Source organism: Vipera berus (assembly GCF_964194415.1).
Source record: "Vipera berus genome assembly, chromosome: 12".
Lineage (NCBI taxonomy): Eukaryota > Metazoa > Chordata > Lepidosauria > Squamata > Viperidae > Vipera > Vipera berus.
In genome coordinates this window covers 19436399-19460143 of record NC_138215.1, presented here as the reverse complement: position 1 = coordinate 19460143, position 23745 = coordinate 19436399, and the positions used below count along the sequence as shown (strand labels likewise).

At 48.4% G+C, this 23745-nt stretch overlaps 1 protein-coding gene across 2 annotated transcripts; it reads left to right on the top strand.

Annotated features, from left to right (window-relative positions):
* Positions 1–414: 414 nt before the first annotated feature.
* SNX33 (sorting nexin 33) lies at positions 415–22223 on the top strand. Of its 2 annotated transcripts, XR_014027738.1 has the most exons (3): positions 415–3729; positions 11699–12588; positions 21903–22223. XR_014027738.1 is itself a non-coding variant. In XM_081337752.1 (2 exons), exons 1-2 carry the CDS (start codon positions 2292–2294, stop codon positions 11950–11952), a joined length of 1692 nt encoding a protein of 563 aa, XP_081193878.1. In that variant the 5' UTR covers positions 415–2291; the 3' UTR covers positions 11953–12992. The 2 variants fall into 2 exon arrangements, 1 of the variants encoding a protein (XP_081193878.1); XM_081337752.1 differs by lacking the exon at positions 21903–22223 and having other exon boundaries at positions 11699–12992.
* Positions 22224–23745: the final 1522 nt, after the last annotated feature.

Sequence of the window (23745 nt, the reverse complement as noted above, 5' to 3'; positions counted from 1 at the left end):
TCGGCGCTTTTCCTACTGACCCCCCCCCGCCCCCCCTCCCGCGCGCGTGCAATTAAATTAAATAAACCTTTATTGTCAAAGTACAACATGTGTACATTGAGATTATCTGAGCCTCCCACCAAACGTGCTCTCTCCCCCCCAACACCCAGTGACAACAAACCCTCCATCCCACCACACCGTGTGAACCAACTACACCACACACCGGCCTCCCAAGTCAATTCTGCATAAGATTATGTCCCATTTAATCAGACTAATCTGGCGAAGCTTTCTCCGCGCAGGAAAAAAAAAGAAAAGAAGCGAGGGCTGGTGGCCTTCCCAGGGCTGGCCGCGCAGGCTGAAGGGGGCAGGGCGGCTGCCCGTGCCAGGACCGAGCCGGAGCGTCAAGGCGGCGCCCCCCCCCGCGGCTGCCAAGAGAGGGCGGCCGCACTCCGGCCCGCCCGCCTGCTGGGTCCAGGGAGCGCTTTGCGCCCGGCGCCTTTGGCAAAAGTTCGCAGCTGCAGCAGCTGCGCCCGTGCGTCACGGAACAGCCCGGCGGGTGAGCTGCGCCCAGGAGCGCGGAGGCAGCCGAGCCTTGTGGTCTGGCTGCCCTTCGGAGGGGGAACGGGGGGGTACCCAACGAGGCCAGCTGCGCCCCGAGAGACTCGGCGGCGGCGGCTGCCAGCAGGGCGCACGGAGGACCCCCCCCCGCCAGCCCCCCGGAGGGACGGACGGGCGTCGCGCCCCGGCCAGGTGGCCAGAGCAGCGCAGCCCCATCCCCTGCAGGAGAACCGTTTGGCTGCGCGCGAGGGGACCCGGGCCGCGTAGCCGCCTCGGCCGCCCGGCGCCAGGAGAAGAGGGAGCTCTGCCAGCGCCCTGTCCCTCGTCCCCGGGGCTGTCGCTCGTCCCTCCCTGAAGCGCCTGCCGTGGAACCGGTTGGACCGCCTGCCCGTCGGCCCCGCGCGCCTGTCCAAAAAGGGGGCTCCGCCGTCCCCCCCCCCCGGTTTTTGTCTCCCTGACACTCCTGCAAACAAAAGTGGATGGGTATTCTTTCTTCCTCTCCCGGCCTTCCACCAGCCGCCTCTTCCTCACGCCATCGGCTTTCCCGGAGCTTTGCAGCGAAGTCAAGCGCGTGCACGGAAATCCACTTTCCCCGGCAGCGATTCGCGTTCTTCTTCTTGATTTCTATTTTTGATTGAAATCGACCCTGTCGGTGATCTGTTTTGAGCGCTGTGAGCCGCTGGAAATCGACGAGGGAGAAAGAGAGCGAGCGCGGACAACAAAAGAGATCTCTTCTGGGCGCCCCCGAGGGATTTTACGCTTGGCTGGCGGATCTCAATCGGGTTGCGGAGAGCCCTTCGGTGGGTTTGCGAAGAAGACGCCTCGGTGTGTGTGTGAACGCTCTGCTTCCTTTGGGCGGGCTTCTTCCGGGCCCCAAAGTTTTTGATCCTGCAAAGAGGTAAAACTTTGGGGAGCTGTTTTTTCTTTTTCTCTCATTTTTCTGGTGTGAACAACAACAAAAAAGGGGGGTTGGTGGAGAGACGGCAACAGATTCACGTGGACATTGTTGTGTGTGTGGACTGAGGCGTGACCTTCTCCACAGAGGAGTGATTTGCAGCTTTTCACATTTTTCCTCCACCCTTCGGGAGCCTGGTGGGTTTCCAATCCAATCCAACAGGGATTATTATTCAGCCTTGCAAAACATTTCTGGTTAACAACAACAGAGACTTTTCTTCCTGGTTTTTCCCCTTTCCAGAGCGGCTGCGGTTGAAAGCCTGAGAAATCCTGAATTGCCCCGTATTTCTCTTTATTGTTTAAAAAAAAAAAAGACCCCGCAGGTTTTTCTTAACTGTGGACCAAACAGATTTAGAGCGCACAGATCAAACATCTTAGCTGCCTCTCTTCAGATCGAGATGCTTAATTCTGACCTATAATTCCAAAAGAGAGCTGAGATTTACGGATAACCCACGATGGGCTGCTTGATACGGCTGCAGTAATGAGCCTTTTCTGGTTTTTCTGGACCTGGCTTGAGGTCTGCGACCCCGAGGAAGAGGTTCTGTGCTTCGCCCCGTTCTTAACCTCCCTCTGCCGATTGTGAAATGCGACTGCCCTTCTTAAACCTCCTCCTATAAGGACTCCACCAGGTGGTTTTCTTTTTCGGACAAAGTCCCCTTCTTCTCTTTGCTTTGAGCCATTGCAGAGTCCGCTGCAGGCCTTGGTAGCTTCCTGGGGAAAAGGCCCCCCTTTTCAACAGCGCCCACGGCAGGGGGGGAGGGATTGGTGGCCGAGACCTGGCTGCCTCACCGGACACCCCCATGGCAATCCAAGCGCGAGCACTTTACGATTTCCAGAGTGAGAACAAGGAAGAAATCAGCATCCGTGAGAATGAAGAATTGCTGCTCTTCAACGAAACATCCCTGGACGGCTGGCTGCAAGGCACCAACTCCCGAGGGGAGACGGGCCTCTTTCCCGCCTCTTACGTGGAGATCCTTCGCTCCAGGTCCTCCTCAACTCACACCAACTGTTCCAACAGCCCCACCGGGTCTCCTGGAAACGGGTCCTCCTTCTACGTCCCCCCGTCCGGCCCCGGCATCTCCCACCAGGGCAGCTTTGAAGATGATGAGGACGACTGGGACGATTGGGATGATGATGGCACGGTGGTGGAGGAACCCCGGAGCGGGGCAGGGACCAACGGGCACCCCTCGCCAAGCCTCTCCTGCCCCAGGCCCTACGCTCACCCCAACCACGTCGGCAGTCGGGCCAAGCCATCTTTGGAGAGGCAGGACAGCATTGGCTCTTCCAAGAGAGGAAGCATGGTGAGTCGGAACCTCAACCGTTTCTCCAGCTTTGTCCGGTCTGGAGTGGAGGCCTTTGTTTTGGGAGATGTCCCCATGATGGGCAAGATCTCAGAGGCCTACTACATCGACATGGGCTCCAGAGGTCCTCAGTGGAGGTCTAGCCCACACCCTTTCCTCTGCTCCGTGGAGGAGCCCACCAAGCAGACCAAGTTCAAAGGCATCAAGAGCTACATCTCCTACCGCTTGACGCCTAGCAATGGCAATTCGCCGGTTTACCGGCGCTACAAACACTTCGACTGGCTGTACAACCGTCTCTTGCACAAGTTTACCATCATCTCGGTGCCCCACCTGCCGGAGAAGCAAGCCACGGGGCGCTTCGGGGAGGACTTCATCGAGAAGCGCAAACGGAGGCTGATCTTGTGGATGGACCACATGACCAGCCACCCGGCGCTTTCCCAGTACGAGGGCTTCCAGCACTTCCTCACCTGCGGGGACAACAAGCAGTGGAAGATGGGGAAGCGTCGGGCGGAGAAGGACGAGATGGTGGGGGCTAGCTTCCTCCTGACCCTCCAGATCCCAACTGAGCACCAAGACCTGCAGGATGTGGAGGACCGAGTGGACACCTTCAAAGCCTTCAACAAGAAGATGGATGACAGCGTCCTGCAGTTGACCAACGTGGCTTCTGAGCTGGCCAGGAAGCACATTGGAGGCTTCCGCAAAGAGTTCCAAAAACTGGGCAACGCTTTCCAAGCCATCAGCCAAGCCTTCCAGATGGACCCACCTTACAGTTTTGATGCCCTCAACAACGCCATCTCCCACACGGGCAAGACCTACGAGATGGTGGGGGAGATGTTTGCCGAGCAACCCAAGAACGACCTGTTCCTCATGTTGGATACCCTCTCTTTGTATCAGGGTCTCCTCTCCAACTTCCCAGATATCATTCACCTTCAGAAAGGTAGGTAGGTCCTCTCCTTTGGCCCCGAAGGACCGAGATAATGAGGCAGCAGAACCTGTCTTGCGTGGGCCACCTTTGGGGAGGTGCGGGGGGGGGGAGGGAAGAGAGGTTGGATGGCTTCTTTCCCTGTTTGAAGACAGGCTGGAGCCACAAGTGTATGCTCACCTTGCAGCCTCATAGCCTTTCGTCCCATGAGGACTCCTGCGAGGCTTTCCAAAAGGCCAGCGCTAAGGTTTCGGCCCCCAGGAGAAGGGAAGGAGCAAGGTGGTTGCAAATTGCAGCGGGCGGAGAGTCTGCCTTTTGCAATTGCAAATGCACAGTTCTCAGGGCTAGGACAGCAGCCCCTGAGGAATTCTGGGAGTTGAAGTCAGAATAACAGAGTTGGAAGGGGCCTTGGAGGTCTTCTAGTCCAGCCCTCTGCTCAAGAAGGAAATTCTAGATTATTGCAGACAAGTGGTTGTCTCTTCATGGAAACCCCTCCGTGATGGAGAAAGGAGAGGGGAGGGAGGGAGACAGAATAGCAGAATAACAAAATAACCAAGCTGGAAGGGACCTTGGAGGTCATCTAGTCCAACCCCTGTTCAGTCAGGAGACCCTGTACCATTTCAGACAAATGGTTGCCCAGTCTCTTCTTAAAAAAATCCAGTGATGGAGCATTCACAGCTTCTGGAGGCAAGCAGTTCCACTGGTTAATTATCCTCGCTGTCAGGAAATTCCTCCTTCGTTCCAGGTTGCTTCTCTCCTGTGTTAGTTTCCATTCGTTGCTCCTTGTCCTGCCTTCAAGTGCTTTGGAGAATAAGTTGTGGCAGCCCCTGAAAGTAGCCCAAGGTTGCGAAACACAGGCAGAGACAAGCTGGACGGAGAGTTTAAATATACAAGTAATCCTCAACTTGCAATCATTTGTTTAGTGACCGTTCAGAGTTACAACTGCACTGGAAAAAAAGGGACCCACGACCACTTCTCACGCTTAACGATCGTCACGGTGTCCCCACGGTCATGCACTGCGATTCACCGCAGTGATTCACTTAACAACTCTGGCAAAAAAGTGTGTAAAATCTGGCACAACTCATTTAACAACCATTTTGTCCCGATCCCAATTATAGTCGCAAGCCGAGGAATACTTGTAATTTATTTTGGAGATCTTGAGGAAGTCTGGGAATTAATCGAAACGTGAAACTCAGGAGCTATGTGAATGATTTGCCTTGATTTATTTTGCTTAACCCAGTCCACCCCCACGGATCTGTTCCCCAGTAAATGTAGCAGTCCGCTGTGTTTATAGGGATCATTTTGCAGTGCCCGCATGGATTGTTCGCCAGAGATTATGAAAATGGCAAAATGTACGCAGGACTTTTGAGGTAGGAAGATGGTGGTTTTTCAGAGTCCAGAAGTTCAACAATGATCTGAAACATTTATTTTGCTTAACACAACCTCCCCCCCCCCGCTGCCAAAAAACCCCCAAAGAAACAAAAAACTCAGCCACCTCTGGGTTTATCTATTTCCTAGTTTACTGGGAGGCCAACTTCCTCAATCCAGCAATGATTAGGAGAAGAGCAGACGGAGATAAGACGGCCTGTTTACACAGCCAGGACTAGACCAGAGGTCCCCAACCCCGGGTCTGTGGACCGGTACCGGGCTGCGGCATGCCAGCAACCGGGCCGCACAAACAAGCAAAGCCCCATTTGTGGGATGCAGGCAGCACACAAAACCACACACTCTTTGGTCCATGAAAAAACCTTTCTCCGTGGAACTGGTCCCTGGTAGCCAAAAGGTTGGGGACCTCTGGACTAGACGATTTAAAGAATTCCACCATTAAAACATCTCTAGGAAAAAAAATGCTGCCTTTTTCCTGTTAGGGAAGGAGGGATCGCCCGAGCAGGAAAAGGAGAGGCTGATTTCTCAAACCTGTTGCCCAGGATCACACCACTTCCCTGCATACCTCCCAGGTGTGCTCCACCTGTTTCCCTTTTAAGGTTAAGAGGAAGTGGGCCTCCTGCACAGGTAAACTGATCCAGGTAAACCAAGAGACAGGATGTGTGTGTGTGTGTGTGTGTGTGTGTGTGTGCGCGCGCTCTGAAGGATGCAATGGCATGCAGCCATCTTATCTTTGACTGGTGGCATTGTTAGTTTTGCCTTACCTGCCGGGAGGCTGCAAAAGGTTTGCAGACATTCCAAGAGCTCAGACGGCAATTGGTGTGTTTGTGCGTCTGCGCGTGGCGGAGAGAAGCGATTGGTTCCCACAGGAGGAGGAGCAGCAGCGGGAAGAGGCGGCAGGTGTTCAGGACGCTGCTACGCTGGAAGACGAGTAGGGACACGTAAGGGCAAGCAGTGAGCAGCTGGAGAGGCGGAGGAGGAGGAGAGGCAGCCCTCGGCTTCACCACCCCAGCTGGGATCAGAATTTCCTTTGCTAAGCAAAGCGGTGGATATGCGAATCACACCTGACTTTCACGATCTGTTTTGCCACGGTTGTTAAGTCAATTGCTGCAGTTGATAAGTGAGTCCCGTGGCTGTTAAGCGAATCTGGCATTCCCCCCCCCCCCCGGTTCACTTTGCTTGTTGGAAGCTGCTGGGAAGTCACAAATAGTGATAACGTGAAGATGGAGAGATTAGATAGACAGGTAGATATAGATAGATAGAGAGATGGATAGATAGTTGGATAGATGGATGGAGATAGAGAGAGATGGAGAAATGGATGGATGGATGGAGGTAGAGAGAGAGAGAGAGAGATGCAGACTCTCTCACATACATACGCACATATATACAGTTCTTAAACTCAGTCATAAAGCAAGACAAAATCCCTTCGGTGGTGTAGAACTGAGGAACCTGGGAGGTGAGTTGGGGATCCTGCTCAGGCCAAACAGCCTTCAAAAGAGGTCATGTTTCCACCAGGGAATGGATTTGATGGATGAAAGTCCTCTGGGCCTGCCTGCAGAGAGAGCACAGGAGGAGCTGAGCGCCCATGGACACCCCTGAGCCCTCCCCACAGGGATATCTGCGCTGACAGGGGTGTGTTTGTGTGTGTGACTTTTCTAAGGCCCTCCCCACCCCCCGCAGAAGCCCCAGGCCCACCAGCCGGAAGGGCAGGAGGAGCTTCAGGATGGCAGTGCAGAAGCAGCTGGCGTGTCCTCTTTTGGAAGAAAAACAACAACATGATTTTTAAGGCCGGGCACCTGCGTAGATGGGTTTCAAGGTTAGCATCCTCCATGGACGTTGAGCAGGTTGAGAGCAGGTTGAACACTGACTTTAGCCGGAGGTTAGAGGAACAAGCTTCCGAGATTAAGCTGTCTCTAAAGATAGATATGTGCTCTTAATAGATCTTGGAACCAGCTAGGAGAGCTCTGATTGGCTTTCTTTGGGTGACATCAGGGATGTCCACCTTCTTAAGTTCGCACCTGGGCCCTGGAGGGAAGCGGCAGGATGATAGCTTGGCTGCAGAAACGTTGCAGGGATGAAGTAAATTCCTTTCCAGTGGAAAAATCCTAGATCGTCGGAGAGCCACAGTGAGCAATCCTTGCCAGAGATTTACAAATGGTTTTCTCCAGGATAAAGAAGGGCTTGGAACAGCCCTTCAAGGAATGTACACATCGGCACCTGCTCAGGAATAATTCTGAATAATTGGCCAGTTGTGGATTTAGGAGAGGATCTTGCACAAGCTAAGACAGGCCTTTGCAAGCAGACTGTGCTATATAATCAGAATTGCAGTCCTCGATTTAGTGACCCAAGTTATAGCGGCCCTGAAAAAAATTGACTTATGACCGGTCCTCACACTTATGACCATTGCAGAATCCCTGTGCCCACATCAAAATGGCCACCGGCAGGTGCTTACGACGGTTGCAGCATCTCTAAGACATGTGATCGCCATTTCCCTGCCGACTTCCGACGAGGAAAGTCAATGGGAGAGGCTGATTCACTTAATGACCGCATGATTCACTTAATGACTGCAGCGATTTGCTTAGCAACCATGATTAAAAAGTCATAAAATTGAGTGCGGCTCCCTGGCTTGCTTTGCAGTGGAAATTCTGATCCCAATTGTGCTTATAAGTCAAGGACTACATGTCTGGGAGACCAATGTTTTTCAAGCTTGGCAACTTCAACTTCCAAAATTCCCCAGCCAGCATATACCCCTGCTTAGGACGTCCCTTAAATAGGATTCCATGAAATAGAGGTTTCAATATTTGTGTATTGATAACCCAGGTTGTATTGATAACCCAGGTTGTACGAGAAACAAGATCTATAATCTTCTCCCCATCCCAGCCTCATCTCTTCAGAACTTCTCCAGAGTACAAAAAGGTGTTGGAAGACTTTTTTCCCCTCCCCTTTGCATAGGTAAAGGTAAAGGTTCCCCTGCACATGCGTGCTAGTTGTTTCCGACTCTAGGGACCGGTGCTCATCTCCGTTTCAAAGCCGAAGAGCCAGCGCTTGTCCAAGGATGTCTCCGTGGTCATGTGGCCGGCATGACTAAACGCCAAAGGCGCACAGAACGCTGTTACCTTCCCACCGTAGTGGTCCCTATTTTTCTACTTGCATTTTTACGTGCTTTCGAACTGCTAGGTTGGCAGAAGCTGGGACACGTAACAGGCGCTCACTCTGCTACGCGGCACTTGGGATTCGACCCGCCAAACTGCCGACCTTCTGATCGACAAGCTCAGCGTCCTAACCCACTGAGCCACCGCGTCCCTCCCCCTTTGCATAGGACTGTGATAAACCTGAATTATATTTCCATTGCAACGATAGAAATAATTCAGTTTGGCTTCCGTATCTAGGCGTCTGTCCTAGTTATGCAGATCAGTATGCAATCCAGTTGGAAATGCCTCTCCCATTTTTCGACCAAGTGCAAAACAGCTCACTTCCTCTCCGCTTATACTCGTTACAAACTTGGGGGATTGGCTTGAGAGTTATACGACTTCCCGCCACCATTGAGGCCAAAATTTCTGTGGCTAAGTGAGACAGATGTTAATTGAGCTTGGCCCCATTTTACAGCCTTTCCTGCGGCAGTTGCTAAGTGAATCACTGCAGATGTGCAGTTCATAACACGGTTGTTAAGCGAATCTGGCTTTCCCCATTGACTTGGCTGGTTGGAAGGTCACAAAAGGGGGGGTCCTGTGACCCCGGCAAATCCCAATTGTCATAAATGGGAGTCAGTTGCCAAGGGTCTGAATTTTGATCACGTGATCCTGGGGATGCCGCAACGCTCGTTGAGTGTGAAAAACGGCCCTAAGTTACTTTTTCCCCCAGTTCCATTTGTAACTTTGCTCACTAGACAAACGGTTGCAAGTTGAGGACTTACCTGTAACTTTGTAGATCAGGCCCCAAGTTTTTGCAAAACACACTCCTGGGTGCATCGTTGTATGTCGGAAGGCAACCCACAAGCCTTACCTTTTAGCCATGTGGCCAAGGGAAGCTCCCACAGTCAGGTTTAATATTTAAAAGGCTGCCCAGTTCAAAACACACAAAGGGCCACTGAGCAGAGTTGCAGGCTTTTCTGTGCCATGCCGCACAAGTGCCTTATCTCACTGGCTCAAGTCCTGGACAGCACAGAAAACTAAGATGAACAGAGGCGCCATTCATGTGTACCGCCCGCGTCACAATTCCTTAACAGCATCCACACAGCACGGATGCTGCAGTCTTTTATGGCTGCGTTCCGCTAGAGGGCTGTGGGCTGTGGACTTCAACTCCCAGAATTCCTTAGCCGGCATGAGTGCATTTTTTGCTCCCCATTGTGGTCGTACAGACTGGCTTAAAAACAGCAACTGGGAGAGGGACCTTGGAGTCCTAGTGGACGATCGCTTGACCATGAGCCAGCCGTGTGCAGCAGCAGCCAAAAAAGCTAATACAATCCTGGGTTGTATAAACAGAGGCATAGAATCGAGATCACGCAAAATATGAGTACCGCTTTATAAAACCCTAGTAAGACCACACCTGGAATACTGCAACCAATTTTGGTCACCATACTAAAAAAAAAAGATGTTGAGACCTTGGGAAAAGTTCAGAGAAGAGCAACTAAGATGATCCAAGGCCTGGAGATGAAGAACGGCTGCAGGAGTTGGGTTTGGTTAGTCTAAAGAAAAGAAGAAACAGGGGAGACATGATAGCAGTGTTCCAGTATTTGAGGGACTGCCACCAAGAAGAGGAGGGGGTCATGTCATTCTCCAAAGCACCAGAGGGCAGGACGAGAAACAATGGTTGGAAACTGACCAAAGAGAGAAGCAACCTGGAATTAAGGAGAAACAATCAACCAGTGGAACAGAAGTTGCTTCCAGAAATCGTGGGCGCTCCATCACTGGAGATTTTTAAGAAGAGGCTGGACAGTCCCTTGTCTGAGATGGTCTAGGTCAGGGGTCGGCAACCTCGGCTCTTTTATGACTCGTGGACTTCAACTCCCAGAATTCCTGAGCCAGCTATGCTGGCTCAGGAATTCTGGGAGTTGAAGTCCACGAGTCATAAAAGAGCCGAGGTTGCCGACCCCTGGTCTAGGTTCTCCTGCTTGAGCAGGGGGCTGGACTAGAAGACCTCCAAGCTCCCTTCCAGATTCTATTCTACTACTGGCCTTTGGTGGTGGTGCATCGTGCAAATTTCTGAAGCAAGTTCAGTTTCAGCCTGAAATCTCTCAAGACGGAATGAAGGAGGTTCGAAGAGATTTCAGGTAGTCCTTGACTTAGCGGCCACAACCGAACCCACGTTTCCGTGGCTAAGTGAAACACTTGTTAAGCAACTTTTGCCCCATGTGAGGACCTTTCTTGCCACAGTTGTGGGGTGAATCGCTGCGGTTGTGAAGTTAGGAACACGGTTGTTAAGTGAAACTGGCTTCCCCATTGACTTTTTTTGGCAAAAGGTCGCAGAAGGGAATCACTTGATCCCGGGACCCTTGACAGTTAGAACAATTAACCAGTGGAACCACCTGCCTCCAGAGGTGGTGAATGCTCCAACACTGGAAGTTTTTAAGAAGAGACCGGACAGCCATTTGCCTGAAATGGTATAAGGTTTCCTGCCTGAGCAGGGGGTTGGACTAGATGACCTCCAAGGTCCCTTCCAACTTTATTATTATTATTATCATTATCATTATTATTATTATTATTATTATTATTATTATTATTATTATTATTTATTATTATTATTATTATTATTATTATTATTATTTATTATTATTATTATTCTTACTGTCATAAATGTGAGTCAGTTGCCAAGTGTCCAAATTTTGAACACATGACCTCGGGTCTTAAGTGTGAAAAATGGTCATAAGTCTCTTTTTTTAGTACCGTTGTAACTTCAAACAGTCTAAACAAACTGTTGTAAGACTTGGACTATCTATATTTTAATGCCATCTGCAAGGGGAAAAAAACCCCTGAAAAATTACTGTACATGTAGCAAATGCCCCTGAGACTTAAATCTTATGAACAATATCAGAATTATTTGAAATTTGGACAGGTGTGAGAGAATCTGCTACCTGTCTCTTCGGCAAACACGTTCCATAAGGGGATCTGGGGACAAGGTTGTTTGGCTGGCGTGGTTTATCTCCCTGGTGATTCACACACAATGCCACAGCCACACCTGTTGATTCAAGGTGAAGTTGGCCCTGTCTAATGTGGTCCTTTCTCCAAAAAGTCTGATTCATTGGGGAGGGCAAATGTTTGCAGGCCCTGAGGCAGCCAGCTCCACGTTGTTGCTGTGAAAAAGGGGAGGTGGCAACAAAGGTGCCATTGCCTAACTCCTGAATTGTGAGAATGTCAGTCCACCAGTCATAAAAGAGCCAAGGTTGCCTACCCCTGGCCTAAGGTCTCCTGCCTTGGCAGGGGGTTGGACTAGAAGACCTCCAAGGTCCTTCCCAATTCTGTTATCCTATGATTCTGACTAACACAGTTCTCTTCATTCTTGAATATTCTTTCCTCTCGCTTGCCCAACCCAACGTTGGTCAGCTTGATCTCCGGAGGGCTTAATCACCTTGGTGGGCTGTCCTTTTGCTTCCCTCCCACAGGTGCGTTTGCCAAAGTGAAGGAGAGCCAACGGATGAGCGACGAAGGGAAGATGGACCAGGAGGAGGCAGACGGGATCCGGAAGCGTTGCCGAGTGGTTGGCTTTGCCCTCCAGGCGGAGATGAACTACTTCCACGAGAGACGCATCTTGGACTTCAAGAAAATGATGCAGTCCTACATCAGGGAGCAGATTGTCTTCTACCAGAGAGTCAGCCAGAAGCTGGAAGAGACCCTGAGAAGATACGACAACCTCTAGGAAGCCCGCCAGATGTCGTAGCTCACGATGGTCCTCAACGCTACCGTGCGTTGTTTTCTTCTCTGCCTCTGGAAGAGGGAGGTCTTCTCCTCCTGGTGCATCACGGGAGTTTCTCCCAGTTGACCTGTGCTCTCCATCCTCTTCACGATGCTGAACTTTGAGCGTCGAGAGGAAAGCTTGTAAGCCCTGTCCTGACCAAAGCTTGGGATGAGTGCTTCCAGCCCATCCCGATCCAATCGCGAGGACCCAGGCAAGAAATGGTTGCACAAAAGACATTTTGACGAGTGGAATTCTTTTCCTCGAGAAAAGCTGAGCTTCTGGCTCTCCCAGCCTTGTTGTTTACAGAGGAAGTAAAAGAATTTGCTTTCCAAAGGAAATGTAGCTTTCGCTCCAGCCAGCTTCCTTTTTTTTCTCTCTCTCAGGCTTGACTTTCTGAAAAAAAAAATACTCTTATTTATCCAGATCCTTTCCAACACCAGCCCTTCCTTTTCCCCCCTCCAGAAAAGGAACAAAATCAGGTTGAACCCAGTCAAGGGTTGTTGTTTCTTTCTTTCTCTCTTTTTCTGTAGATACGATGATTGTGCAAAGCAAGAGAAGAGAAAGCAAAAACTGAGGTGAAGTGGAAGGAATGAACAGGTTGGTACACCAAAAATGAGCAAGTTGCACAAAATAACACAAATCTCACTTCTGAGGTCTGTTACAGGTAGTCCTCGGCTTAAAACCACAATGGAGTCCAGAATTTCTGTTGCTAAGTGAGACAATTGCTAAGCGAGTTTTTCTCCCCATGTGATGATCTTTCTGGCCACCGTTGTTGAGTTATTAAGTTAGCCACATGGTGGTTAAGTGGATTTGGCTTCCCCCACTGATTTTGCCTGTCGGAAGGTTGCAAAAGGGGATCACGTGAGTCCCCGGGACACTGCGACCGTCATAAATGTGGGTCAGCTGCGAAGCGTCTGAATTTTGATCAGATCCCCTGGGGCGCTGCAACCGTCGTACGTACCTGCCAGTTGCCAAGCGACCGAATTTTGATCACGTGACCAGAAGGATGTTGCAACGGTCAAAAGTGGGAGAAACGGTCACAAGTGGCTTTTTCCAGTGTCCTTGTAACTCCGGTCACTTAAAACAAACCATTGTAAGTCGAGGACTACTTGCATATAGACATAGCGGTAACAGGCATGCATTTTTACAGCCACTCACCTCTGCGCTACACCAGCGTAAATCCAGAGTTACTTTTGTCTTTTTCCTCTTTGAAATCAAAGTGGTCCATGGAAACTGCAGTTGCGTGTTTTGATTTGTTTCTGCAAGACGGATGTTCAGATGTCCAAGCTGGTCGATGCCTGTTTTTATTTTTTTTTATTTTGAAAAAGGGTTTTTTGTCAAGGGCAAAGGGGACTCAGACAAGGATGCCTTAGGTGGCCTTAACCAAGAAAAGGTTCGTTGGGGCTCCGTGTTGTTTCCCCTCTGACCTGCTGTGTCGTCTTCTCTTCGTCTCCAAAGAATTGGGGGGGGGCGTTGCAATGTCTGTCGAATAAAATCTGGGGTCTGCGAGATAAAAGGAGCTTTCTCTTCATTGTCCCTGAGGGCCTCTCGGCAGTCCTCAAGGACCGCGATGGAGCCCAGGATTTATGTGGCTAAGGGAGACCTCCCTTAAGCCGGCTTTGCCCCGTGTTACGACTTTCCTCGCCACGAGTTCTTAAGTGAATCACTGCGGTTGTTAAGTTGGTAAGCCGGTTGTTAAGCGAATCAGGCTTTCCCCCCCTTGACTCGAAGGTCGCAAATGGGGATCACGTGACCCCCCCCCCTTTCCAGGACACCGCGGCCGTCATAAATACGAGTCAGCTGCCAAGCGTCTGAATGCAAATCCTGAGAGCACGGGGATGCTGCGATGCTTGTAAGTGTGCAAAACAGTCCTGGCTCACTTTTTTCAGCGCCGAAACAGTCACTAAGCGAACTGTTGTAAGTCGAGGATCGCTTTTGCCTGTGTTCCTTGCAGGGGCAGAGGATTCTAGGGAAGGAACTGGACACCTAAAACTTTGTAGGGCGCTTCCTTCCCGGGCATGGAGGGCGGGGGGGGGGCAGGAGAACCTGCAGACGTCCCCGGGCGATCAGTTGGCTGGAGGCTCCAGCCTTTGTTTCCACGGGGGAAACGTTGCAGATAAATCAAAAGTGCGGAAAGGAAGCCGGCCAACCCAAATGTCACTCCGAGCAAGAAGGAAATCGTTAGTCTTGTCGGGAAGCGCACAAAGCACACCGTGACCCCAGGACGAGCGAGAGATCTGCTGATTGTTGTGTCAGCGGCCTGTTTTGTCAACTGGCACCTCCGTGGCCGACGGAGGCCGTAACCTGGCTTCCCTGGGAAACGGGAGGAGCCCCGAACAAGCAAGGGTGCCACTGAATTCCCTGCCCGGATCGTATTTTGTTTTTTAAAAAATTATTTTGCACCGAATCCTTGGATTTGTGCAAATTGAGAGACAGCCTGTGGCGGCTTCAGGAATCAGGTTTCAACTGTTGCATGAAGAGGGTCTCTGAATTGTGCCCTCCCGTCCCTGGTACTTTGTGGGACCAACTTTCAGGGTGTCCCAATCTTGTTTCGAGTAAGCAACAAGCCTAAAATCAGATTCCCTTCCCCTTCCTTTCCCTCCTTCCCTCCTTTCTTTCTTTCTTTCTTTCTTTCTTTCTTTCTTTCTTTCTTTCTTTCTTTCTTTCTTTCTTTCTTTCTTTCTTTCTTTCTTTCTTTTTTTCATTCCTTCCTTCCTTCCTTCCTTCCTTCCTTCCTTCCTTCCTTCCTTCCTTCCTTCCTTCCTTCCTCTCTCTCTCTCTCTCTCTTCTGCCTTCCCTTCCTTCTTCCCTTCCTATAACATTTTAATTAAAACTTTTAATTAAACTAGAAGATTAAAAGCGAGCCCAAACTAAGACAATGTAAGGAATAGATAGATAGATAGATAGATAGATAGATAGATAGATAGATAGATAGATAGAAAAGTAAAGAAGCAAAAAGTGCAAGAAAGGAGGAAGGAAAAGTTTACGAAAACTGAAACAAAAGGGATGCCAGGGAGAAGACATGCCTTGGTCTGGCAACGTTCCCTCAGCCACCGCCACAGCGGTGAGTCCAGAGCCACCTTTGGAAAAGCCACGCAGGAGAAGAAGGTGCAGGAGGATCCACACAATTAACAGCTGCGCTGTTGTTCACTCCCCTTCAGTTTAAAAGTAGTATGTCGGAGACCCTGATCTTGAAAAAGTGTTACTCATCGTTAACCTCATTATTCTCCCCCTTTTTCTCCTTCTCTTTTTATTTATGATATTTCTCTAAAGTGGGTGGAAAGCAGCTTTGGAAAAAAGGTTGAAAACTTCTCTCCCCATTGTTCCCTGCCCGCCTGTGTCCGCTCTTCCCTCTTCCTATGATTTTTGCAGACTTTTTAAAGAGCCAGCATCCACCTAGCTCAAGTTTCTTGAAGTCAGTAGAAGTTTGTTCTTTTGGCTCTATCTGAACTTCCAAACTCACACCTGTGCTTTGGGGAGTGGGTGGCAAAGAGAGAAAGAGGAGGGGAGAGAGGGAAAGAGAGAGAGAGAGAGGGAAAAAAAGAGAAATAGAGGGGGGAAAGAGAAGGAAAGACAGAGAGAAGACGAGAGAGAATTCCCCCTCCCCATCTCCAAATCTGAAATATTTTCTCCTGTGCTCTATCTAGTAAGCTGAAATCCAGTGCTGTGGCAGCATTCACCTTCACTGGCCACATCCTAATGATTTTGTCCGTCTCCTTTTCCAGGCAGCATTTGCAAAATTAGCTTGTGGAAAACCACAGTGAAAAGTTGCATTCTGCTTTTTTTTGGTGGTTTTGCAAAATGATGACCAGATTTTGTCTGATTTTTTTTTAGTAAAGCTATTTTTCTACCCAGCGAGTAAGAGCAGCTGGTAGAGATGACGGCTGTATTCTCATTCTCTCTCTCTCTCTCTCTCTCTCTCTCTCTCTCTCTCTCTCTCTCTCTCTCTCTCTTCCCTTGGAGCTCTCTGATCTTGGTTGTTTCCTTGCAGACCTTTCATTACCCAACTAGGTAACATCATCAGTGCTACACATAGCTGCTTTTCTGTTACCTGCATTTGAGAAACTCCCAGCAGCTCTGTGCAAAGATCACAGCAAAAGCTTCAGTGAACCGGGGAATTTTGCCCCAATCTGAGATGAGTTGAAGAAAGGTTGTCATCACTCACCAGAGGCCCTTGTTTCTTGTCAACCCACAACCCCCCTTCAATTCCACCCCCCCCCCCAGGATTTTAGACCGTGTTGTTCTGCCTAAGAATTCCTTGGCAAGCACTTTTGTAGAAGTTCAATGAACTTTGGACCGGAAGAAGCAGATTCCTGGCTCTGCTTATCGAAAACATGTCACTTGTACCCTCTCAAGAAGACTTGGTAAGTCCGGTGCGGCGTCAGAACAGGACTTTGGCTCCACACACCGAAAAGGAAGTAACAGAAATTCAGACTCAGAGATCTAACTGTACAGTATCACGAGGGCTTCGTGCAGGATTTCTCAGTCTTGACACCTTGAAGCTGGGTGGATTTCTGCTCCCGGAATTCTCCAGTCAGCAGTTCCCCAAACTGGAAGTCCATCCATCTTTGAGTTGCAGGTTCAATCACAGTCGTAATTCAAGGACTTGGGTCTGAGCCAATGTTCCTCAACTTTGGCAGCGTGAAGATAGGAGGACTTCAAGCTCCCCGAATTCTCCAGCCAGCAGTGCTAGGAATTGGAAGTCCACCCAGCTTCAGCGTTGTCAGTTTTGAGAAACATGGCTTAGTGTGTTCTGCCGAGTCAATCCCTGCTTTGCTGAGTTGATGGCTCCAAGTTGGAAAGTTGGGAAGTGGGTCGAGCCGGTTGTGCAAACTTTAACGAGAGGCGAATAGGCCAAGGGCCACATCGCGGGGCTTTCCTGAGGAGTGAAAACCCAGGCTGCAGAAGTCTGCACCAGCCTGGGCACCGTTGGGTTGTGCGATGAGCCGGGCAACAAAAGAACCTGCACTCTGCATGCCTTTCCGTGCCCAGCGTGCCGCAAGGAGGGTGAGCTCAGAGGCAAGGTATGCGGGCCAGCGGGAAGCCGGCCACAGGCCAGGCCAGGCGTGGTCCTCGTGGGCTTTGCCTCTGACAAAGACGTTCTCTGCAGAAAGCTCAAACAAACAGCGTCTTTCTTTGCAGGCGGCTGGAGGCTGCAGAGGGAGGCCGGTTGGCACGTACCCTGAGTTTTAAGAGACAGCTGTCAAATGGGGGTGAGGGTTCAACCTTCAGAGGAGGAGGAGGAGGAGGAGGAGGAGGAGAAGGAACGGTCTGGGGCAAGCAGGGCTGTGGGCTCCAGGCACTCAGCCAGCCTTTGATTGACAGAATGTGGGCAGCAGTAGAACAGATAGCTGGAGACATGAAAAATAGACGGTTTTTGGACACATTACGATGGTCTAAAATATACAGGCTGTCCTTGACTTATAAAAATTCGCTTAGTGGCCATTCACAACGGCACTGAAAAAAAGGACTTATGACCACTGGCGGGATTCAGATAGGTGAACAACCAGTTCTCTGTGTGGATGCTGCTTCTGGAAGTCCATCCTGGGCCTGGGCAACAAAAAAATTAGCTCCCAGTTCTGCCGAAGTGGTGCAAACCAGGCTGAATCCCACCACTGCTTATGGCCGTTTTTCACACTTAGCGACCGTTGCAGCATCCCCCACGGTCATGTGATTTCCCTTCGGATGCTTGGCAGCTGACTCACATTTATGACAATTGCGATGCCCCGCAGTCACGTGATCCTTTTTTGCGACTTTCTGACAAGCAAAGTCCAAGGGGAAATCAGATTCATTGAACCATCCTGTTACCAGTTTAACAACTGCAGTGACTCACTTAACAACTGCAACAAGAAAGGTCGTAAAAATGGGACAAAACTCACTTAACAGCCGTCTCGCTCAGCCACATAAATTCTGAGCTCAGTTGTGGTTGTTAGTTGAGGACTGCCTGGATCAACTTGGATCAATAACTTTGGGTTCTCCGTCCAACTTTCAAGGAAATGTTTCACTGTTCCTTGGCAGGTGAGCCGAGAGTCACAGGAGCTGAAGTCCCCCAAAAACTACAACAATGTTTCTCAAACTTGACAACTTGCAGATTTGTCCAGAATTCCCCAGCCAGCTTGCTTTAAGCTTGGTGGATTTCAACCCCCAACATGCTGGCTGGGGAATTCTGGGAGTTGAAGCCCACCCATCTTAAAGTGGGCCAGATTGTTTGGTTGGTCAGCTCCAATTGCTATTAACCAAGTTGTAGTTTGACTGTGTGGCTTTCATTTTCTAAATTTGGGCCACTGCCCAGCTGCCAAAGGAGCCTGCCACGAACCCGACGGTGTGCAGTGAGATGGTCTCTACTTGGAAAAAGCCCGTCTACCCAAGTAGGGTCAACAACTGAGTAGCAAAATGAAACAACTAACTAAATAAATAAATGTTGACCTTTGAGGCAGAGCACCAAAGAGGAGATATGGCACCAAATGAACTCTGACCTCCAACGGGGCTGGATGATACAATAGGAAGCTCAGGAAACAGAGGCCAGAGTCTTCTTCCAACATGTTTGCTGTTCGTCCCATCTCTATAGCAATCAACTGTGCCATAAGGACTCAGTGTGGTTTAGCAAAAGCAAAATCTCCAATTTTGTCATGCCTTTGGGATAGTCAGGGCAGGATGCTCTGCAGGTACCCTAGGTTTTGGTCTTCTGCTGGGTAGGTAGCTTCACCCCAGCTTCCCTTACTATTGTTTGCCTGCATCCATGTTTCTCAACTGTGGCAACTTTGAGCTATGTGGAGGTCAACTATTTGGACCTCAACTTGCAGTCCACCCAGCTTAAAGCTGCTAAGATTGAGAAACCCTGGGCTACATGAAGAGAGTCCAAACTTTGAGGCAGCTCAAGGACAACAGTGAAAAAAGGCTCTGCCAAGCCCGAGAAAAGCAAAGGAAACTCAAGCGTGCAGATTCTCCTCCATTTCTCTATATCAACTGACCCCATGCCCACAGGGTGTCTACTGTGTGTGTGTGAGAGAGAGAATGAGAGAGAGAGTTTCATGTTGAGTTTATTAATTAATCTCTCAGCGGCTGTCTCCGGCAAGATGTCTGGAGGGGAAGTTGAAGCCAAGAGGCAATTCTCCAAGGAGAACAGAAGTGGGCCTGGACTATCAGGCAGATGGACAGGCTGCAGGTCTGGTTCTCCAAATGGGATCCATGCCGGAAGCCATCAACAGGAGTGGCAGCTGGTGTTTAAGATGCCTCCGAGGTACATTAATGGATACCAGGTGGTGAGGAGCATTTTAGCTTAACTGCCACAGGAGATGAAATGTAGGGATGATGGTTTCTTTCAACCCTCTGACATTTTCTAAAGCGAGGCCCTTGAAGAGAAGAGAAATGATCTCGAGATGGGGCCGTTTCCAGGGTTTCAATGAAGAGAAGACGCCAAAGGACTATTTCGTTTATTATTGTGTTGCGTTTTTCACCTTGATGATGAAATCCTGAAGATTTCTAGACAGGTTCCACTTGCATCGTTCTCTCAGCTAGCCACAGATCTTGAGAGTAAACAGAACGAGGAGTGTTCCACGCTCTACAGCAGTCTGTGGTCAACGTCACAAGAGGCCCTGTTGTGTAAAAACGGTCTTCCAAGTTCCTAACATCCACTGTCTGTTCCAGGTGAGAAGGATTTGTATCTGGTCCTGCCTTTCTTCTGAATCATGTCTAGCTGCTCTTCACCAGAAACGTTTTTCTTCTTCCATTCTTCTAACGTCCACGTTGTCGTGCCAGGCTATAACGGAAAAACATTGAGCTAATTTAATGCAGGAAGGCCATTTTTAAAAGAAATACTTTAGTGGTTTTCAATGCTATTTTCAATCCAGCCTCTTTTTTTGCCTGTGGTTTGGTAAAAGCAAAATAACACTGGGAGCCACAGAATTGTCCAGTGTGTTTCTGGGTTGTTTTTTTTTGAATCAAGGCAGATGGATCTCCGCTCTCTTTTTTAGGCTTGTGGGCTAAAACTGCAGATGAGTTCCCCATGTGTTTTGAAGTCCTCTTGTGTCTGAATGGAGCCTTCCTTGTTCAAATGCCTCACTAATGGGGATGAATCAATGTCTTCTGGCTTTGCAAAATTCAGAACCTGAACATTTTGTTGTGCTCTCTGTTTTTGGAAAAATAGAAAGCCACCCTTTTTCCCCTAATGGGCTTTGCTTCTGATAGATCATCCTCCCTTTGTTTACCTTTATTTATTTATTTTATTTATTTATTTGGATTTATATACCGCCCCTCTCCGAAGGGACTCGGGGCGGTGTACAGGGCAATTAAAACACTATAAACAACACATAATGTATAAAAATTAAAATGAGATTAAATCAAATAGCCCTAAACAATAAACACATGCTAAAATTTAAAATTTTTAAAATTTAAGATCTAAAATCCCAGTCCCTCAGTCCAGGCTGGCAAGTTCAAATAGCCAAGTCTTCGGGTTGCGGCAAAAGGAGCGAAGGTCGGGAGGACTGTTGAATATTGAGACAGCAATTAGACTGTCCAGATAATATCCGTTTGCTCAATGTGAGATTAAATCCATCCTTAAAGTTGTCAGTAAATCTAGAAACCCAGTCTTCTCGTTTTTAAAAGACTGTCTTCTCCAAAACTAGAAACAGATCCCTATCTTCATCAGTTGCTTAATACCAAAAAATAAAAATAAAATTCTTTGTGCAATTTGTGTCAGAAATCATGGACGCTCCATCACTGGAGGTTTTTAAGAAGAGACTGGACAGTCATTTGAGATGGTATAGGTTCTCCTGCTTGAGCGGGGGGCTGGACTAGAAGACCTCTGAGGTCCCTTCCAGATTCTATTCTATTCTATTCTATTCTATTCTATTCTATTCTATTCTATTCTATTCTATTCTATTCTATTCTATTCTATTCTATTCTATTCTATTCTATTCTATTCTATTCTATTCTATTCTATTCTATTCTATTCTATTCTATTCTTCCTCCTCCTCCTCCTCCTCCTCCTCCTCCTCCTCCTCCTCCTCTTCTTCTTCTTCTTCTTCTTCTTCTTCTTCTTCTTCTTCTTCTTCTTCTTCTTCTTCTTCTTCTTCTTCTTCTTCTTCCTCTTCCTCTTCTTCTTCCTCTTCTCCTCCTCCTCCTCCTCCTCCTCCTCCTCCTCCTCCTCCTTCTCCTTATTCCATTCCATTCCATTCCATTCCCATCTGTTCTGCAGATTCAGACTGGTTCAGTGTGCAATAAAGAAAAGTCCATTGTTTTCAGGATTGCTTCAGGACGTGTACAAAACCAGGGCATTTTGCGCGGATGGGGCTCTCAAAATGCCCTGACTTCTCTTGAAATGTAACGTCAGTTACTCCCCTTTGTGTGAAAGGAGGCTTAAGGCTGTTCTGGGGAAGATACACAAGAAGATTCCGATTCTCAAAGCAACCTGGAATCTGAAAACGAGGCCATGCCAGGAACCGCAAGTGGAAAATGCATAATCACTAAAACACTTGCTGACATGTCTTTTCATTTTCTTTTCCTGGGTAATGCCTGCCAGGTTTCAAAATGAGTCCAGAATTGGCTAGTTTGGCTCCAGACCTCAACACTGCTCTGGCTGAGTCTCCAAAGCTGCAAGGCAAATTTTTATTATAAGAGGGATATAAACAGATGGGGCTGTTTTTCAGTCCAGAAGAACCCTGGGGCTTGAAAGTAACCAAGAGAAAGAAGGAAATAATACCTTGTTGGAAAGGTTTGTAGGTTCACAGCTTAGATACTTGCAGACACACATACACGAAATACACAGCCATGCTTTGTGGCAGGCCTTCCAAAGGATTGTGATTAATTTTCAGATTTGATTCTGCATTCCTCTTTGCTAGGACCACTAGATATAGGAGATCAGATAGGAATTATCCACTAAGTAACAGGAATTATTTTGAATTATTTTCCAGGGCTAGAAGTTTTAGGAAAGGAACTCCATTCCCCATCATGCTTGTCCATTGCTCCTGAGGTGACCAAAGCAGTAACTCTTTCCTCCTCCAGCTTTTATAAATCCCCTTCAGCAATTTGGACTCCAGCATAGAGTGCCATACACACAAAATATCCCTTATTTTTTCTTCTTTTCTGGAATCTGAGGAATGTGGCTTCACTCCCTCCCAGCTGAATTTTTACAAAAATAAAATCCACATGCTTAACAGTGGAAATGAAGAGGAAGCCAGGCAGAAAAACAAGAAACCCAGAAACCCCGCACTTTTCTTTTTAATAAAAAACCTGGATTTACAGACCTATGCAGCTTGTCCTTTCTTTCTCCAATCTCCCATTTCATCTTCAATACTTTTTTTTTTACTCAAGTTCCATTTCATATAACAGTCAAAAACATATTTTAACAGTTACTTGTCTAAACAGAAGTCATTTGCCTCCTGGAAGCAAAAATCCCATTATTATTTTTTTGTCCATAGTAGAAAACTCAACTATGGTCTCACTTAGTTCTTTAACTTTCAGACAATAGATGGAAACTCTTAAATTCACACCAAAAGACACAACTGCAAGACAGGACTTGTGTTTTATAGTTCCTCCCTAGCTCTGCTTGGTGCCTTCCTATGATGTTGAACTTGAAAACCCATTATCCTCCAGACCTGTTGGTTGGGGACTATGGGGATTCCATGGGAATCAAGCATTACTTGATTCCATGGGAATCAAGCATTCACCAGCCTGGAGAAGAAGCAGTTGCTCTGGCTAAGAGGTGCAAAATAATAACAGATGTGGCTTCAATTTTCTTTGCAAATTCGTGTGTCCATGTGAGCAATGACATGCACATGTTCTGGAGAACCTCAACTAGGTTGTTGTAGGAGTGTGTATGTGTTTTGCATGCTGTAAAGTTAATAATTGACCGAGGCTTTGCATGTTGAACAATCAATGACAGTAGAAATCTTCTTGAAAGTTCTCCACCAAAACTTTGGGGCAAAGGACTATGAGGATTAACAGCTTCACAAATTTCAGTTGCAACTGCAAGTATTTCCAGGGACTCCAGTTACCCAGCTGAGCTATTGCTTATCTCTATAGAGCTGATAGCTGCTCAAGATTACTCTTTGACCATTGCTAATGGTGCATCCTTTGAATCCCAAAGTCCAAAAGTGATACATCTAAGGCTAATGGGATGGCAGATAAGCAACTAAACTTAGCCCAGGCTTATGTTATCATCAGTCTGCAAAACCAGGAAGTTTTGCCTCCCTGGTTAGACCTTCAACATGTTAGACTGAATGGTAAAAGTAGGCAATGGCTTGTTTCATTCTTGAGAATGGTCTACTCTACACCTTAAAACTTGATGCTGCCTCCTGCCCTAAGCCAAGGGTGGTATTTCTCCACCAGAAGACTAGCGAGAGAACCAAATTCCCAGTTATTTAAGACGCTGTTCCGACTCAGGTTTACATAAACCCCTATTGTGGAACACAAAAGCCACCAGCTGGTGCTTCTGATTCCTCCTGCTTCTTCTCCTACCTGTCATTGTGTAGAGAGGAGGTGAGGTTTGTAAGGACAAAGAGGGCGTTACTCTTCTGGGGATAGCTGTTCCAGTAAGTCCTCCTTTGCACTTTGCAAGACTTCACCTCTTCTGAACATCTTGCCGAAACCAGGGCTGCACAAACAACGCAAGACCACACAGCCTTGGGCCCAGCGGCCACCTGATCCAGGAGGTTGCACCAAATTGTGAATTGTTCAATGCAACCAATAGCGGAGATGATTTTATACCTGGTGAGTCATTGTATCTGTAGCTGTGTTTCATTAAGTCATTTCCAG